We start from the raw sequence: 18,807 nt of genomic DNA, 5'->3' as shown, positions 1-18,807 counted from the left end.
TGGGTGTGTGTCTGTGTGTGTGTGGGGGGGGGGGGGGTGTGGGTGGGTGTGTGTGAGTGTGTGTGGGTGTGTGTCTGTGTGTTCAGGGAGGTGAGGGCACAGATTAAGCCTGTAACCAGGAGGTGAGGGATGCGGAGGTGCTAGCTGTGATGGAGCATCAGTAGCCTACACTTCGTATTGCGTCACCACACACACACACACACACACACACACACACACACACACACACACACACGGCGAATGGCAAGTTGACAACATTTAAAAGCTCCAGAGTAAACTGTACACACTCCAGCGAAACAAAGCAGGCTGGGGTTGTAAATGTCTGTTAGTGTAAATGCGTGCTTTGGTACTGTAACCAAGAAGCCATGTTTAAGTGTGTGTGTGTGTGTGCGTGTGTGTGTGTGTGTGCGCGCGAGCTTAGCTCCTCTGACTTCCACATTTCAACTGAGCATCAGAGCCACTGAAGCCTAGCAGGTGGCAGGGTCACGGGTTCACGACCCCGTCATACGGTGTGACGAGACAGAAGGCCACAGCTGTTTCCTGCGACGTTAGACCCGGGTTGATATAGTACCGTTGTTAGGGTAAGACTGATGACACGGCGCAGGTAATTTAGTGTCGGTGGCGTTCCGCCACACTCAATACACTTCTCTCTACCGTAGGACTGCGTGAGTGACGGGAGAGGAACATGTGGGACATGTGAGAGGAGTGTGTGTGTGTGTGTGTGTGTGTGTGTGTGTGTGTGTGTGTGCGTGTGCGTGTGCGTGTGCGTGTGTGTCATTGTGTGGACACGGTCTCAGAAGTGCTCAAAGAGCTGGCACGCGGGCACATGGGGAACAGTGCTGGGAGGAGGCTGGCATGTCCTGGACACACACACCCTGTCATTTCAGGACAGAGACAATAACACACTCTGGATAGAGGTTGTCCTGAGACACACACTACTGTTGTAAGGCCTGCGACCTCAAAGCCAGATGTAGCCCTCGCAGGTCAAAGGTCAAACGCTGTACGTCTGTGGCGTCCATGCCAGAGGTCCATGCTACAAAACCCGCTGGATACAATTATTTTTTCTTGTTTCATTCTGTCCATTCTAAGAGCACAAAACATACTTTTAATTGGGCTGGAACGTGAAACATCTGGTTGAACATCAATGCGGAACATTTCTGGTAAAATATGTAGAAGAGGTATTAAACAAAAGTGTTGCATTTAACCAGTGGAACCGGTCAAATGTGAGGAACACAAGTAAGTCTGCGTGCATTTTCATAAAAAAAAAACAACCCAAAAAAAAAAAATTTGGGCGCCAGTTATTTTCTCATTTATTTTGATTGGTATTTAGTATTTTGTAACAAGATTTGGATGGATCTCTTCCCATCTCTGTCCACTGCCAACAACGTTGTAAAATACTAAAACAGCCTATTAAATATATGTCATAAATCATATTGATTAACTTATACAGTATATAAAAATACGTTGCTTGTCTTGGAACAACAGTGATTTGTTCTAGAGAGGTGTCATGCATACATGTATGCGTTCATGTAGACTCTAGTTAATTGATGAGGTATTCTGATGGGGAAACACGTTGTCGTGGTTGTTACACTGCGGGAGTAGGGAACAGAAGTGAAGATATGCGTTCCTCTCTTTCCCTCTTCCTCATACTACCACTCAACGTATTTCTCTTCTCTCTCCCAATCCTCTCATCCCCTCATCCTATCAATATTTCACATTCCTCCTCTACCTCCTTCCTCTCTTCTCCATCTCATCTCCTTCCTCTCCTTCCTCGTCTCCTCTGGAAACTCTTCACCTTTCCTCCCTTTTCCCAATCCTCTCTTTTCTTTATTTCTCCAGCTTCTCCTTTGTTTATTTCCTTCCATGTCTCCCCTCCTCTCCTACCTTCTCCCTCCTCTCCTACCTTCTCCCTCCTTTCCTCCTTCTCCCTCCTTTCCTTCTTCTCCCTCCTCTCCTACCTTCTCCCTCCTCTCTTCCTTCTTCTCCCTCCTCTCCTCCTTCTCCCTCCTCTCCTCCTTCTCCCTCCTCTCCTCCAACCTCCTTCCTCTCCTCCAACCTCCTTCCTCTCCTCCTTCTCCCTCCCTCCTCTCCTCCCTCCTCTCTTCCTCCTCTCCTACCTTCTCCCTCCTCTCCTCCTTCTCCCTCCTCTTCCTTCTCCCTCCTCTCCTCCTTCTCCCCCCTCTCCCTCCTCTCCTCCTTCTCCCTCCTTTCCTCCTTCTCCCTCCTCTCCTCCAACCTCCCTCCTCTCCTCCAACCTCCCTCCTCTCTTCCTTCTCCCAGGTTAAGGAAGGCAAAGGAGGGCTGAAGGAGAACTGTTGGTACTGCTCCAACTCTCCTTTTTTTTTTATTACGTACCACCTGTCGTACTGGCCATTTCACAGCCCTGTGTGTGTGTGTGTGTGTGTGTGTGTGTGTGCACGCGCGCGTGCGTGCGTGTGCGTGTACGTACTTTGGTGATGGACTAAATAAAAACATCAGATGCCAGCTGCAAAGCGTGTGTTTGTCTTCCTCCCGGGAGAGTGTGAATTATTTCACCTGAGCGCAAAGACATGGTGAACATTAGTGGACGTCAGCCTGGACAGACAGAGGGGGAGGGAGGGAGGGAGGGAGGGAGAGAGAGGGGGATGACCAACGCTCTGCTCCACTCTTACCACCGCTTCTACCAGATGGGCAAGGGTGGCAAGGGGCGGGGGGGGGGGAGGGGGGGGGGGGGCGGAGAAAGAGAGGGAGTTAGACAATAAGAGAGAGAGAAAGAGACCAGAGGGCCAGAAACCTTCCCCAGTGAATGAATGAGTGAGACGGAGGTAAGCAGAGGACAATGAACAACAGACAGAAGGAGAGAGAGAGAGAGAGAGTGACACAGGGGAGCCAGAGCTGGCAAGCATGCCAAGAGTCACCAGTGCCAACCCTAACACACACACACGCGCACACACACACACACTCAAACACACACAATATGCACACGCACACGCACATCTGATTAATCTCCTGGCCTCTCCAGATTCCAGGCTGTTAACCTGACTCACCCTTCCTCACCCTGCCTTACCCCGCCACATGGTCCCCACGGGGGTGAGGAGAGAGAAGGGGACAGAGGGAGGGAGAGAGGTGTTTGAGGAAGTCATCACATTCAGAGAGAGAGAGCAGGAGGGGGAGGGGCAGGGAGCAGGACGGAGCGAGCGAATGAGTGAACGAGGCCCAGAGCTGTAGAGGATGCTGGGAAACAACACAGATAATGACAAGCAAGGCTGCTAGAGGCAGATTTCAGTCTTTGTAATTATATATAAGTGAGTTATGGCAGCACGGCTTAATTAAAACAGGAAAACCGCAAGCGCACACACACGTGGGCACACACACACACGGGCACACACACAAACACACACAGACACACACAGACAGAGTACTTTTGAAATGAAATATTACATAATTTATTAATTTCCCCCCCAAATCCATTCCATGGCCTGCTGGTGGTATTTAATACTGAGAGAGGTGTGTGCGTGTATGTGTGTATGTGTGTGTGAGAGTGTGTGTGTGTGTGTGTGTGTGTGTGCACACCTGCACGCGCGCACACACCCACACACACCCACCCACCCACCCACCCACCCACAGTGAGGCGAAGTGTTAGGAGCGAGGGCTGAGGCAGATGGCCTCCATGGAGAGCAGCTCCACTGTACTGTTCATCACATTGCATCTCTCTCTCTCTCTCTCTTTCCCTGTCTCTCTCTCTCTCTGTCTCTCTCTCTCTCTCTGTCTCTCTCTCTCTCTCTGTGTCTCTCTCTGTCTCTCTCTCTCTCTCTCTCTGTCTCTCTCTCTCTCTCTCTCTGTCTCTCTCTCTCGCTCTCTCTCTCTCAGGCAGGACAAAGGGGAACAGAGAGAATGGGTTATCCACCCTCCTCTGTGACTCTGTCAGAGAACTCTGAAGGATAGACCACCGTCACCAACAGATAAAACATGACGGTACATACGGGTAAAGAGACTGCTCAATAGTATTGCGCTGAGCGACCTCGTACACACACACACACACACACACACACACACACACGTTGATGTGATCCATGCAGAGAAGAGGAGGTTGCTCTGTGTGTGGGTGGGTGGTGGGTGGTAAATGTGTACTGTGTGTGTGTGTGTGTGTGTGTGTGTGTGTGTGTGTGTGTGTGTGTGTGTGTGTGTGTGTGTGTGTGTGTAGGAGCGAAACACACACACACACACACACACACATGGTTGATGCGACCCACCCAGAGAGGAGGACACTGCTCTGTGTGTGTGTGTGTATGTGTGTGTGTGTGTGTGTGTGCATGTGTGCATGTGTGCGTGTGTGTGTGTGTGTGTGTATTCCCAGCCTAATTCCTCAATTTAGTGGAGCATTAGCACTGATCAATAGCTGTGGGGCTGAGGGAGGGCCAGCAGTACCCCTGCATATTCATGTCATTAACACTGAATAGAGCAGTACCCCACCGGGGGGCCGCGCTGATGGGGACTGACAGGACCAAACGCCCACCGGAGAGTCTTCACTCACTATCCCTCTAATCACTGGATGAAAACCTAGTGGAGCATCCATCCATGTATTCACAATCGCTCTCTCTTTCTATCCATCTCTCCGGAGTTCGCTGTCTGCCACAGCATATGTGTGTCCATCCGTTTTCTCATCCTCTCCATTGTTGTACTGCATATCCCTTCTTAGTATCTATCTCTCTATGGCTTTCTGTGTGCTTTGTGTGTGTGTGTGTGTGTGTGTGTGTGTGTGTGTGTGTGTGTATGAAGTGTGGGCTACTGATGCTCCATCTCAGCGCACGCACACACACACACACACACACACACACACACACACACAACCACTTCAAATACAAATGCCTTCACACAGACTCAAGACATACTCTACCCAAACATGTCACAAGCACTTGAGCTCACAAAGTTCACTCCAAGGGACAAGACAGACCAGTGGGGATGTTGTCCATCATCTCTCATCCCTCTACCACACACAGGCTGGTCTCCACTGACTACAACACCCACACTGCATTGCACAAAGACACAAGATTGGCTGTGAAAGCTGACACGGCACACGACAGCTTTGTCTGTGACGGTTGCTTAAAGAAGCGTGATGACGCTGAGCCAGCCTGCCTACTCCTGTGTCAGAGCAATGAGATGGTACCACTGCCTGCCCATACGCCCATGCACACACACACACACACACACACACACACACACACACACACACACACACGATGTGATCCACACAGAGAGGAGGAGGTTGTTCTGTATGTGTGTGTGTGTGTGTGTGTGTGTGTGTGTGTGTGTGTGGTCAATGTGTACTCTGTGTGGTGTGTGTGTGTCTGTATGTGTGTGTGTGTGTGTGTGTGTGTGTGTGTGTGTGTGTATTCCCAGCCTCATTCCTCAATTTAGTGGAGCATTAGCACTGATCAATAGCTATTGGCACTTAGGGAGGGCCAGCGGTACCCCTGCATATACACAACCACTTCAAATACAAATGCCTTCACACAGACTCAAGACATACTGAACCCAAACATGTCACAAACACTTGAGCTCACAAAGTTCACTCCAAGGGACAAGAAAGACCAGTGGGGACGTTGTCCATCATCTCTCCTCCCTCTACCACACACAGGCTGGTCTCCACTGACTACAACACCCACACTGCATTGCACAAAGACACAAGATTGGCTGTGAAAGCTGACACGGCACATGACAGTTGTTGCTGTGACGGTTGCACACTGAACCAGCCTGCCTACTCCTGTGTCAGAGCAAAGAGATGGTACCACTGCCTGCCCACACACACACACACACACACACACACACACACAGCTCCACTACGTCGTTTGTGGCATCCATCGGTACTGATCAAGGAATGAGACATCACATGATGAAGATCGTTCAGTGAACTGTTTCGGTCCAGTCAAAGTGCTTTTGAAAATCTGGTGTTGAGGTAAGACTGGCCTGTGTGTGTTTGTGTGTGTGTGTGTGTGTGTGTGTGTGTGTGTGTGTGGTGTGAGTATGTGTGTGTGTGTGTGTGAGTGAGAGAGTGGGCGTGTGCATGCATGTGTGCGTACATGTGGGTATGTGTCTGTGTGTGTGGTGTGTGTGTGTGTGGTGTGTGCGTATTGGCCGTGAGCTGACCATGTGCCACCCCCACAGTCATTCGTGTGACAGGGGCTGTCCTGTTAAGAGACAATGACAGGATTATCTGAGGACAAGTACATGACTCATCATTCAAAACTGTTCCCAAAATGTTGTGGATGTCATCAACCAAATGTTTGTCATCGATGTCACTGTCAGGAACTGACAGAATTGCTCCAAGGCGAAACATGGAGTTCTCTAACCCCCTATCCCTCTATACCTCCCTCCCCTCCCATGTATTTTTCCCTTCCATTTTTCCTTTCATTTTTCTCTCTCCCTCCCCGTCTCACTCGATCCAGTCCTCCATCCATTTAACCGTAACCCTATCATCTCTCTCCTGGCACCATCCCTCCCTCCCTCCCTCCCTCCCTCTCTCTCTCTCTTACCTTCACAGCTGCTGTGGCCCTCCTCATACCCGGCGCTGCAGCTGCACTTCCCGATGGGCACCAGCCACTCCCCCTCCGCGCTGCAGTGCATCCTGGGAGGGCTGTCCGTGTCCACCTCGGAGTTGTTGACGCAGGCGCCCCTCACCTCCACCAGGGTGGCGAACGCCGCCTCGGCCACCGTGTCCGGAAACACTGCCAGGTTCTGCACCGTGGCCAGGCAGCGCTTGTAGTACACCCGCACGGCCACCAGGGCCACGCACGCGCCCACGTCCTGGAACGCCAGGTGGAAGCCCTTCCGGTTGAGGTGTCCGATCTCCCGCACCTCCGTGTTGAGCTTCATCTTGCGCTCGCCCAGGTCGCCCTGCGTGAAGCTCTCGTCGGCGGCGATGGTGTCGATCTTGGTGTAGCGGTCCTCGCGGGCCACGCGGCCCAGGTCGGCGTCCGAGTCGGCGTACAGCAGGTTGAAGGTCTCCTTGCAGGTGCCCGCCACGCCGGGGATGCTGTTGCAGTCACGCAGCGTGAACTGCAGCTCCACGAAGATGCGCTGTCCCCCGCTGCGCGCCACCCAGCCCGTCTGGAGCCAGTTGTTCTGCGGCGTGGGCTCCATCACGTTGCACACCTGGTAGGTGCGGATGGGCTTGTACTTCTCATCCACGCCGCTGATCTCCTCCCACTGGAGAGAGGGATGGAGGGAAGAGGGAAGGTCAGGAGAGATGGGGAGGGAAGGGAGGCATGAGGAAGATAGGAGAGGGGTGGGGAGAGAAGCAAAGAGGGGTAGAGAAAAGAGAAAAGAGGGATGAGAGGGAGAGAGAGAGAGAGCAGGGTGGGGGGAGGGAAGGAGGGTGACATTCTAATGCGGGAGGTAAATACAGTGTCATGTGTGGGGGCTGTGTGCGCGTGTGAGTCTGTCTCTCTCCGCCACAGTGAGACAACAGCGAGACAAAGTTAGACTCCAGTGAGACTGTAGAGCTGTACGTACGTTCACAGCTGCCCACTCTGACACAGGGGAGCTGTGGGAAGCGAACGTACAGTACTGGCTGCCACGTCCAGAATTAACAAGGTAAATAAAGAACAGATTGTGCGAAGACATCACCACATGGCCATCGTTCCCCTGCACTGCTGCAGGTAGAAGCTAACTTCCCGTGCTGAATGAGCAATGCTTTGTCTCTGCTACAGTATGATAACCAAACAATTGACAATACAGTCTTTTTAAACCTGCAATCTAAAATGTCATTTATATTGTTATATGGTTAACATAATATACTGACTATGCAATTGCTATATTGATTGTATTCAACCATGTCTATGGTAGAGTCAAGGGCAAAGTTCTGTTATAAATGTACTCGACAGTATGTTCAGGGACTGTCCAGCCGAAGTGGTTTTTAGTCCACCAGCGCCACACATCAATGTCAATTTGCGCCAAGAAACCAATCAAACTGATGGTTTGAGGGTTGGGACAAACAGAAAATTCACATAAATATACACTATTTTTGTGTGGAAAAATGTATTTAAAATGTATTTAACCCCTTCTTGCTAGCAAGCTACTCTGTTACTAGCAAAGAAATGCCTACAAAGTTACTGTTAGCATAATCGCTAATTGTTGCTAGCCTCATTGCTAATCTTGCTAGCAACCACCCTGTTACTACCATAGAAATGCTTAAACGCTGTATCTGGTAGCCTAGCAACAAGAGTCACGTCTATTTCCACTCCGCCGTGAAGGCAGCTGTTTCAGGTGTCTCAGGCAAAAGGATGTTAGGTGTACACAAACCCTAGAGCCACTATTGTCAAAGTGGGCCTAGGGCCTAGAGCAATAAGGGCTACTGTCCACCAAACATGCTTTTGAGGTTTGCCGCTTTGGTGGAGAAGTGTGCAATACACATCCTTCCCATTGGAACGTGGAGAAGGTGTTGGGAGATTCAAAAAGGTGACCCTCAGGGTTTATCTGTATGCCTAGTCTTTAGTGGACCTGAATACAGCGAGTGACTACATCCAAATGTCTGTGTTTTGTGGTTTAGTGACAACATTTCTCTTTTATTTACAACTTACCATGTCTCACAAGTCACATTGATTCATAAAAAGCACCCAGTGATTTCTAAAGTCCTATGACTGAAATATATAATAACTCATAACTTGCTAGTGGTTTTACAAGCCAGATCGATTCAAGGGGGGTGGGATGGATTTATCGTCTGTGTCTGGTTGCTGCAGTGAGAAAGAGAAATAGAGAGAGAGAGAAAGAGAGAGAGAGAGAGAGAGAGAGAGAGAGAGAGAGAGAGAGAGAGGTGGGCCAGCTGTCCACTCAGAGTCCATTTGGGCAGAGTGCTCTCTGGAACAATGCCAGAAAGAGTGAACCCGGACATACACTCAGCTCTCAATCTGGTGTGCTCTGTGGCAAATGGAACAGGATATACACACAGTACACACACCCACACATCAAGGGGTATACCTGTATCCTTACATGCCAAACACAGACAAACAAACACACATTCGTATTCAGCATATATATACATATATATGAGTCACACTCACTCCATTGGAGGGGTACGATGTCCAACCCAGCTCTGCCTGAGTCTCTTTAGAATTCAGCAGGACCACTGGAAAAAAAAGAGTGAAAAGAGAGAGGGAAAGAAAGAGGGGGAAATGAAAAGAGAGAGGGGAAAGAATAGTTTTAGGTTCAGTTGAAATGGTACTAAACATCTAGTTCTTCACTTTGTCTTGTTGTCAGACCGCATCAACAACAGTTACTTCATTGTCTTGACACACATATTACATCACACCGGTGGAGAGGCCAGGGAGAAGAATGTAGTTGTCCTCACATAAGAGAGAGGCTCCCGATGTCTTCACAAAGTAAGATGCAGGGAAATAACAAGCGTTGATGTAGGACACTGGACCAGGACACCATTAGAACAGGAGGCGCTGACATTCTTGTGTAAATGGACTAAAAGCAATAACATCCCCCTCATGGTACGATTCGGATTTGGCTTATCGAAACAGGGGACAATACGGCCAAACATGTCAAATGCAGAGGGTGACACGTCTTTTGATAAGTGCACGGACTCCATCTGTTTACACGCCCCTCACAGGACAACACGCTCTCATCCTCCGACTTTAAACCGCAGCAGCAACTGCAAGCCAAACACTTTTCAGTACCACGGACAGCAACAAGAGGAAGCTGTGCTTCAGCACCAGGGAGAGTGCCACAGAGGCACCGCCGGCTTCAGGACCTTGGACACAGCATTGTCAAAAATGGCAGCCTTGGACAGTTCCGACTGCTTTTCAGAACCTTGGGAAGCAACGCCTCAGCCATCTGATATTCCGGCAAGGAATAGTGCAACTTCAGTCCTCAGCTTCTAGTGGGAAACCTTGAGCAGTGCATATATGATACATGGGCACCTTGGACAGCTCATCCACATCATTTAACTGGTGTTGTGAACCTTGACAGCACATCGGCACAATCACACTTCTATATGACAAACTTCTATCCGGCAAACTTGTATCCGGCAAACTTCTATTTATTGGACAGGGGGTTTGTGCGATGTGCCACGTCAGCAACTTGGACAACACTCCCAGCGTTTTCCTTTAGCACACATCCCTGAGAGATCTGTCTGTCAACTCCTATTGTCTCTCCCCCCGTATACTGTTGAGAGCCCTGGGCCGTACCACTAAAACACACAGGCATTTAGAGACACATACGAGACAGGGAGAAAGAGAGAGAACGGAGGAGAGGGAGGGAGAGAGGGGGAGAGAGAAAGAAAGAAAGAGAGAGAGAGAGAGAGAGAGAGAGAAAGAGAGAGTGAATGGATCTGAATGCCCCAGTCAGACAGACAATGAAGTCACTCTTCTGATCTCACAACGACAAATACCAGCAATCACTTGCGAGCTCAACACACACTATTTGTATCCACATGATGCTTGATTTTATTAAGACTCGTGAGGGGATTTTTCTTTGATCATTAAAAAAACGATACGATGAAAGCAGACATCCACTCCATATCCCTCAATATACAAAGTCATAATAAAACACATCTGTCAACTAGGTAAAGTACAGTCATTTGCCGGGAGGATATTTAACAGGTTGTACAAAACCACTTTGGAGGTAGACTGTCCAATACAGAGAAATCTGAAATCCTTTTAGGTTCTATTTCTGTAGCCTAACTGCTGAGACAAAGGAGGGTACAGTAATGGGAGTTTTAGTTCTACTCAGAAGTATCAGAAGCACACTGAAAACGTCCTTTTCTTGAAGCACTTTTTTTACCTCATCCGTAACAGTATGAGCAAATCAAAAAGTATCACTTATTGTACAGGTTGTACAGAGCCTAAAATAGTTATTTGGCTGTCCTTTGGACGAAACCCTTTAAAAGTGGCAGTCCAACCAACTCCAATTGCTCTGTTTTCAGCTACACACTATCCCGAGGTAACAACAAACTGCTAGGTGATGCAGTCACATACAAAACTGCTTTATCTTTTGCTTACATTTATCCAGAAACCAGAGCTTGCCGACTAGCTGGGTGTGGTAATATACTGTATTTAATGTATTCACTGAATATGCATGTACATCATCATGTACAGAATGACATTCAAATCCATAAATCATGCATTTCTGTAGGGGACCCATTTCGTCATTCTGTTATCATCATTCTGTTACCATCATTGTGTAAATCCACTTCACTTACTGTAGCTCAACAACCAAAATAGATTTCTCCTAACTCAAGGTATCATCTGATAGCTAACACCCCATTCTTTCTGCAGATATATTTAAATCAGGAGAAACATGGTTACATAAAAAAAACAGGGATATTTGATGGTCATTCTGTTACCAACATTGAATCTGCACAGTTCTTAAGTAATTGTAATTTTTTTGTTAGAAGTAGTCATTGTGCATAGAGTTGTATGGTCTGTTAAACTTTCCTATCAAGGGTTTTTGTTCGGAATTTGTTTGAAAGTGAAAAATCAAGACCCAGCATCATACCGTGGAATTGCCCAAGGGCATTTAGCACTAAACACACGAATGAACTAGACAGTTCTTGTCCTCCCTTAAGGTACCCCTTTCTTCATCCTGAGAGGCACTTATGCTTCATTCGTTTGTGGTTAAATTGAGTTATTTAGCCTTGCGAACACTGAATTCATATTCATATTCATACTCATATTCATATTCATACTCATACGAGGCCAACTAGGGAAGACAAAGGGATGAAGAGAGACAGCTGTTTGGAGGGATTATTGGAGAAGGACACTGTTCAATGATCAGACCTACACTGAGAGCACATTTTTCTCCCACAATGGTTTCAGAGCATGCAGGCAAGCACAGCAGTCTGTGGGTCTAAGTACTGTGTCTCTTTGTATTGAGGTTTAAACTTCACCAGAGCAACTGCATGCGTGTGCGTGTGTGTATGTGTGTGTGTTTGTATGTGTGTGCCCGTGTGTGTGTGCCCGTGTGTGTGTATGTGTGCCCGTGTGTGTGCTTTGGAGGGCAGACTTTCAACCCCATCTCTATGGAGGTGAGATTCTGAGACTGAAGGGTACGAGACAGAGCATTTTATCTGAAAGGAGCAAGAAGAGCAGCACCAAGCAGACAGCAAGTACCAGTGCTAATCTCTCCACACACACACACACACACACACACACCAGTAAAAGGGTGAATTATTAAATGAGCTCCATAAAGTTCAATAGAGAGGATTAGCCACATGTTTTCCAGTGTCCTCCCTGCAACCCCCGAGCAACTTATCAGGCGGCATTCACAGGGCCCAGGCGGAGGCTCAGAGAGAGCTCAGAGACGGGGATAGGCAGGCCACTGACCCAGAGGGACAGCTATTGTCCAGGCATTATCCCTCTAATAGGCCGACACTAAGGCGGAGAGGGAGAGGAGATATACAGGAACCAAACACAGGGATACATGAGGAGACGAATCAGTGCAGAGGAGATGTAGACTTGTGAACATGTGAACGAATATAGAAAGAAAGGAACGCACATACATACACACGGATACACACTACACACCATAAACACACACACACACACACACACACACACATCCAAAAGACAAAGACAAATGAATGCCTAACTGTGTGTGTAAGGAGCAGATAGCTTGGCCAACAAACAGTCAGTTCCCAGCGAAGCGTCCGTCAGAGCAGCCAGCAGAACAGTAAATTTATTATTTATTGACGTAAATGATGAACAGCAGTGGACCTAGAATTGAACCTTGCGGAACACCTTTATTAATATTTAGAAAACTAGACTGAACTCCATCAACTGAAATACATTAATTCCTATCCTGTAGGTAATTTTTAAAAACAAATTACAGGCTGATTGTGGCAGATAACCTCTACAATAGGAGGGCATGATCAACAGTATTGAAAGCCTTAGAGATAAATACAGAGGCTGCACAATGCTGCTTCCAGATCACGTTTTTAGCCAAGTAGCAGAGATGGTGCTATGTCCAGTCCTATAACCTGACCGGTGCACATTTAAAATGCTGTTCTTGATCCAAAAAAAAAAAGGACCGCATCTGAGAATTGATCAGGGACTCCAATATTTGAGCTCAACAAGAAAGCCTCAACATAGGGAGGTAATTATTCAAATCACTTATGAAGAGGGAGTACATTTGCCACCTTCCACACTTTGGGAATGGTACCAGAGAGAATTGTTCTGTTAAAAATACGAGCCCGAGGTTGAGCTATTAAAAGAGCAGACAGCTGCAGGAGGCACGGATCAAGCATGTCGCCCCCTGTAGACTATTGAACATCAACCTTACGCAACTCATCAAGCACAGGTTATCAGTTTGATTGGGGATATTTAAATCACTGCTTCTTTGAAATAGGTAGCTTGCAGAGATAAAACGTTGGTGAAAGGCGTCACACTGCAAAGCTTTGTGGCTGACGTGAAACAGGGCACTTCGAACTAAAAGGTAACTCCCCTCTGCTTGTCACTGCGACAAGAGAGGGTAAGTGTGTGTGCGTGCGTGCGAGAGAGACAGGGAGAAGGAATTATTTGCTAATCTTAGGTATCACAACCCCTATATTCCTATACTTCATCTATAATCACTGTCTCGAACAAACAATTAACTATCCACACATTCATTCTAAATAAGAAGCTTCTTTAGAATGAATTTATGGATAGTCAATTATCCATAACTTGTGCAAGTTTTGTGCCTATGGGTATTTCTGTCATGCATGTGCCCATGCACAGAACAGTATGTTCTCAAATGTGTGTTTGTGTGTGGTGGAATCCTATTGTTTGATAATGCATGAGCTTGCATGCGCCTCTACAGTGTATGATGTTTTATTGGTTAGTTGAAACCCTGTTTAGATGTTACCCTAGCAGTGGTACTGTAGGAAGGAAGCACTCAGAGCCCTCTTATTACAAAAGCAAGCGCACACACTCACACACATGGCGCATGCGCAGACACAGACACACAAGGCGCATGCGCAGACACAGACACACACATATGCGCGCACACAGACACAGACAGACACACACACACACAGACACACACAGACACACACAGCCTCAGAGTGCACAGACGCAGCCAGAGACAGCACTCCCCTTTGGGGCTCTGTGTCCTGTCACCAAGGTCATCTCAACACAGGAGACGTGGTGAATCTCAGTCTGGATCTCTGGACCGAGTGACTCTAATCAGGAGACGTGTCAGTCACCTACCTGGGCCTCTTATGCACTACAAACCACTACAGTATGCAGTGCCCCTGATGTCTTTCCATAGTAGTCCTTTGGTCTTAAAATGTTTTTATTTCTTTGTATATGGGCAATTCCACGGTGACAGTATGTTGCTGGGACTTTCACTTTCAAACGTATGCCAAACAGAAACCCTTGATAGCAAAGTTTAACAAGCCATATGACTCTATGCACAAGGACTACTTCTAACAATTCCCAGTGAAAAGGAAAAACATTTACTTGAAGAACTGTGCAGATTTAACCTTTGCTAATAGTTGCTCTAAAATCTCCCTGGGTTTTTTTATTTAACCACGTTTCCACAAAATATCTGCTCCAAATTAAGATTCAATATGCCTAATAACAATGCATTTCAACTGGTTCCCCCTGGCTCAACCCCCCTGATATATCAAAACTATATCACTATATCAATTATGCTGATGATACTGTTCTCCACTCCTGTGCTCCCTCAGCTCAGCATGACCCTCGGCATGGTTTAGGTTCTATTAAAAAAAATACATTTAGATTTTTCTCTAAATCCCCGTAATATTGTTTACAGTGATTTGTACCCTGAAGGGAGCCCAAAGTCTCTCACTTTAAATACCTGGACATTTGGATTGATGATAAACTGTCCTTTAAAATGCATGTTGAAGTTAATTCAAACATTTCGTAGAGAGATAAGTCCTGCTTTACCTTCGAGAATAGGAAAAAGATTGTCCAGGCTCTTCCCTGTCCTCAGCTATAGTGACACAATTTACACGCATGTAGCAGCCTCAAATACCTTATACCACTAGACTCGGTTTATCACTCTGCTCTGAGGTTCATTTCTAGGGATAGTTTCCACACTCACCATTGTCTTTTGTATCAGAGTGTGGGTTGGGATTCTTTGACTCGGAGAAGGACGTATCATTGGATTCTTTTTTACCTCATATAGTTGCTTTTATGGGTACTAGTGGTGATCAGACACACTCTCAGAGCTTGCTACTTTTTAATGTTCCACAGGTGTCGACAGAATTTTTTAGCTACTGTGCTGCTCAAACATGGAATGATCTTCAAGGTAGACTGATGTTGGAGCACTTGGTCCCTGACACTTGTTTTAAGTCCTTGGTTAGGGACCAGCTCACAACATTTCTGAAACGTCTGAAAGTGAGCCTCAATATCTACAAATATCAAATAATAGTGTCCTTGGGCTGCTAATGAATCAATTAAAAACGACAATGTCATTGTATAAATCACTAGGCCTAAAAGGTAGAAAAGTATTTAGTCAAAGCAATCAGATCCAATGATTTTTCACCATTGTGGGTAAGTGCACGCCCTTCGGTATAGGAGCATGCATGTCTGATTGGCCCGCTCTCACTGTCCAGTTAATCCCAAACTAACCCTCAATACTATGAACTGCTTTCAAATAATACTGTCAAATAAAACAACAAATAATGAAAGCCTATAGCCTACTGTAAAATACGGTCTGCTTTCCCACTTTGTGACAATGCCATTGTAAAATACATGAATCAGCTCACAAATGGGGCAAATGAATGCCACAGCCGATTATTTTATTGTATTATTATATTGTTGTTGCTGACCATGTGCATCCCTTCATGGCCACAATTTACCCATCTTCTAATGGCTACTTCCAGCATGATAATGCACCATGTCACAAAGTCGTCTCAAACTGGCTTCATGAACATGACAATGAGTTCAGTGTTCTTCATTGGCCTTCCCAGTCACCGGATCTGAATCCAATAGAACACCTTTGGGATGTGATAGAATGGGAGATTCACAGCTTAAAAGTGCACCTGAAAAATCTGCAGGAATTGCTTGATGCAATCATGTCATCATGGACCAGAATCTCAAAGGAATGTTTCCAACATCTTGTGGAATCAATGCCACGAACAATTGAGGCTGTTTTGAGAGCAAAGGGAGGCCCTACCCAGTATTAGTATAGTGTTCCTAATAAAGTGTTTGGTGAGTGTATATGGATAACTGGTTTAAAAGCATACCTAAAGTAAGAAAATGTTTTACTCCATCATTATGTTTAATATAAGACACTAATGGCGCTTTTCCACTGGAGACCAGGTCCCACTCCAGACTTTTTCTTTGGGCCCAAACACTGGTGGTTATTTTGGTGCGTTGTGTTTTCACCATCCAAGGGTGATTCTGAGGACATGGGGAGAGCAGGGAGGAGCAAACTATCGACGTCACCAGAAACCCTTTTCGCAGCCAGGTTCGCCCTCAAACTGCCCTCAAACTGAAACAAAACATTTAGAAATAATTTTCAGATTTTTCTTAGTAACATGACTAGAAAAGGAGTTGTGTGGTTGAATCTGAGGCATTTATTTAGTTTGGAAATGTACACGAAAACTAACATAGATTTTCAGTTAGCCAGCCAGATGAGCCAGTCACATTTCCCATGAAATGAAACTGTGTGCAAACTTAATATTTTATATAAATACTTCTAAACATGACTCCAAACCAAAGTAACTAAGAGTTTTATATCGTGTTTTCATGCTTTTGTAACAAGTAGCAGTCCCATAGCCTAGCCAAACAATGGGAAGGTGCAGTACACATCGCACGCCTAACCCCCCACCCCACCCACAAATTGTCCCGAAAATCTCCCCAAGGTCCCAGGTCACAGTAGGGCCTTGGGGCCAAGGCCCTGGGCTTTTTTTGGGCCGTTCTCAGAGTTTAAAAGATAATGGCTTTGTGGCTTTGGGCCAAGCACTAGTGCCAAAAGTGGCAATGGAAAAGCGCCAGAAGTACGAACCTACCCAATGGGTTGGATTATACTGTTTTCTTCTTTGGTTACCAAAACATTTATATTAGAAAACTGGTCTTCATTGACTATTTACCTACATTTATAGATGGTTATTTTTGGGAACTGTTACATTATATCATTATATTTGTACAAATTGTTGTCATAATGGAAGATGCTAGTTTAGCTTGTAACTATTGGTTTTCATGGTGATTATGTAAACTTACCTTTTATTTCTTCATGTGAGACCATACTAGCATTATATAAGAATACATTGGGCATTCTTGGTTATGTTACCATAACCACATACTTTATTTCAATGTTAATACAACATAGCTACATATAACTACAATAGCTAAAGCTATGTCTTTAGATCATTTCTCCATTGTGCTGTTTGGCAAAGCAATGTGTGGATGTGAAACCATATCATTGATTATTGTTTCTCTTTCTCAGTTTCACCCTTTCTAATTCAACAAACCTGAAGTCAGACCGACATTCTGTCTCCAGACTCTTGATGATGGGAGGTGTTAAGCTGGCTCTCTAGCTATGCTCAGCTACATATAATGAGGACAGAACAGGGTATAATATTCAATGAACTTTAATCTCAGCAGCAACAAGAACAGATTAACTCGGCGTGAAGAACTGTGTGGGACATTGTCCCTCCCCTGGTAATTGAATGTTGTCGTTTCTTGTATTGTTTGTTGCTATGCTTGGTTGGTTTTCTTATGCCCTATTCCAGAATGAGGTGAGAGAGCCACAATCACTCCGTATGTACCGAAGCGGAACCGAATGAAGCGACGACAATGTGCTGAGTACAATGGTGTTGTCTCTAAGGTTGTTAGATATTCCGGTGTCTATTGTCTGTCTGTCTCTCTGTTTTGTTTTAAGTATGCCTGATAGCCTTGTCTGATTTGGCTGTCGTCGATGTCTGTTCTGGTGTCTGCTGTTTCTCTGTCAGGATGTCTGTTAGTCTTGTCGTAGTTGTCTGTCCTAATTGTCTGTTCACCATATAATGGATTGTAAAAGACAACTTACTTTAATTGAAATGAACTGACAATGAAAAGACGACAACAATTTAGTTCTCAAAAAAACAACTAAAAAGCTTTGTTGGGGCAGCACGTGTTGGGGCAGAGTTTCTGCGTGAGAGCGTTCTACCTGATAACACTTTCAGATGACTGGTGAATAATGGAGGGTATATCGCTGTTTGTGGTGCTTCCATCTCCTCTAGGCCAAGTCAAGCAGAAGGATGCATTATTAAATCAGACAGGGCACGTTCCATGCTGACGGCGCCAGCCTCTGCCTCTCGGTGAGCGAGCATGCATCTGTTCGTCTTTCTCTGTCCGGGAGTGTGTCACTGCAGCGCTTCTTTCCTCTTTTCATCTCCCTCTCTCTCTCTCTCTCTCGCTCTCTCTCTCTCTCTCCGTTTGCCATCCTTTGCTCGCTCTCTCCCTCCCTCCACCTGTCTCTCTCACCCTCCCTCTCCCACTACCGCTCAATCCCTCTCTGGTTTACTCCCTCTCCTGTTCACCCCTCCTCCTTCCCTCCCTCTGTACTTTCCTCCACTTTCTTATTAATGAGAAGTAGAGAGTGCAGTGGTTACATAAGTGAGAGGAGCTCCAAGGTTTGTGCTGACTTTGTTTTCCCTCTAGTTCAATTTGAGAATCCACTTTAGATTAAATTAGACTGTCTCTACCTCCTTCACCTCGTTCTCTCTCTCTCTCCCTCCTCTCCTTCCCCGCACTGACAGCTGAAAGGCTGTGTACTACCTGCGGCCTTGCTGTACTCAGGGTTGACACAGGGTCGAAACAAACACAACCAAACACACACACACACACACACACACACACACCAACAGACACACTGAAGACGGTGAAGAAGTTCAAT

General features: G+C 46.3%; 1 protein-coding gene across 1 annotated transcript in view; it reads right to left on the bottom strand.

Annotated features, from left to right (window-relative positions):
• Positions 1-18,807, bottom strand: part of epha10 (EPH receptor A10) — a gene marked incomplete at both ends in the record, with an annotated part of 118,713 nt that overhangs the window by 76,524 nt on the left and 23,382 nt on the right. Inside the window, 2 exons of the mRNA XM_083684410.1 lie at positions 6,513-7,185; positions 9,039-9,103. Of these exons, the coding sequence (XP_083540536.1) occupies positions 6,513-7,185; positions 9,039-9,103 (738 nt within the window). The remainder of the gene's footprint in view (positions 1-6,512; positions 7,186-9,038; positions 9,104-18,807) is intronic.

This window comes from Argentina silus, assembly GCF_951799395.1.
Source record: "Argentina silus genome assembly, chromosome: 14".
NCBI lineage: Eukaryota > Metazoa > Chordata > Actinopteri > Argentiniformes > Argentinidae > Argentina > Argentina silus.
The sequence above is the reverse complement of the archived record's forward strand: the minus strand, read 5'-3'. Positions and strand labels throughout refer to the sequence as shown.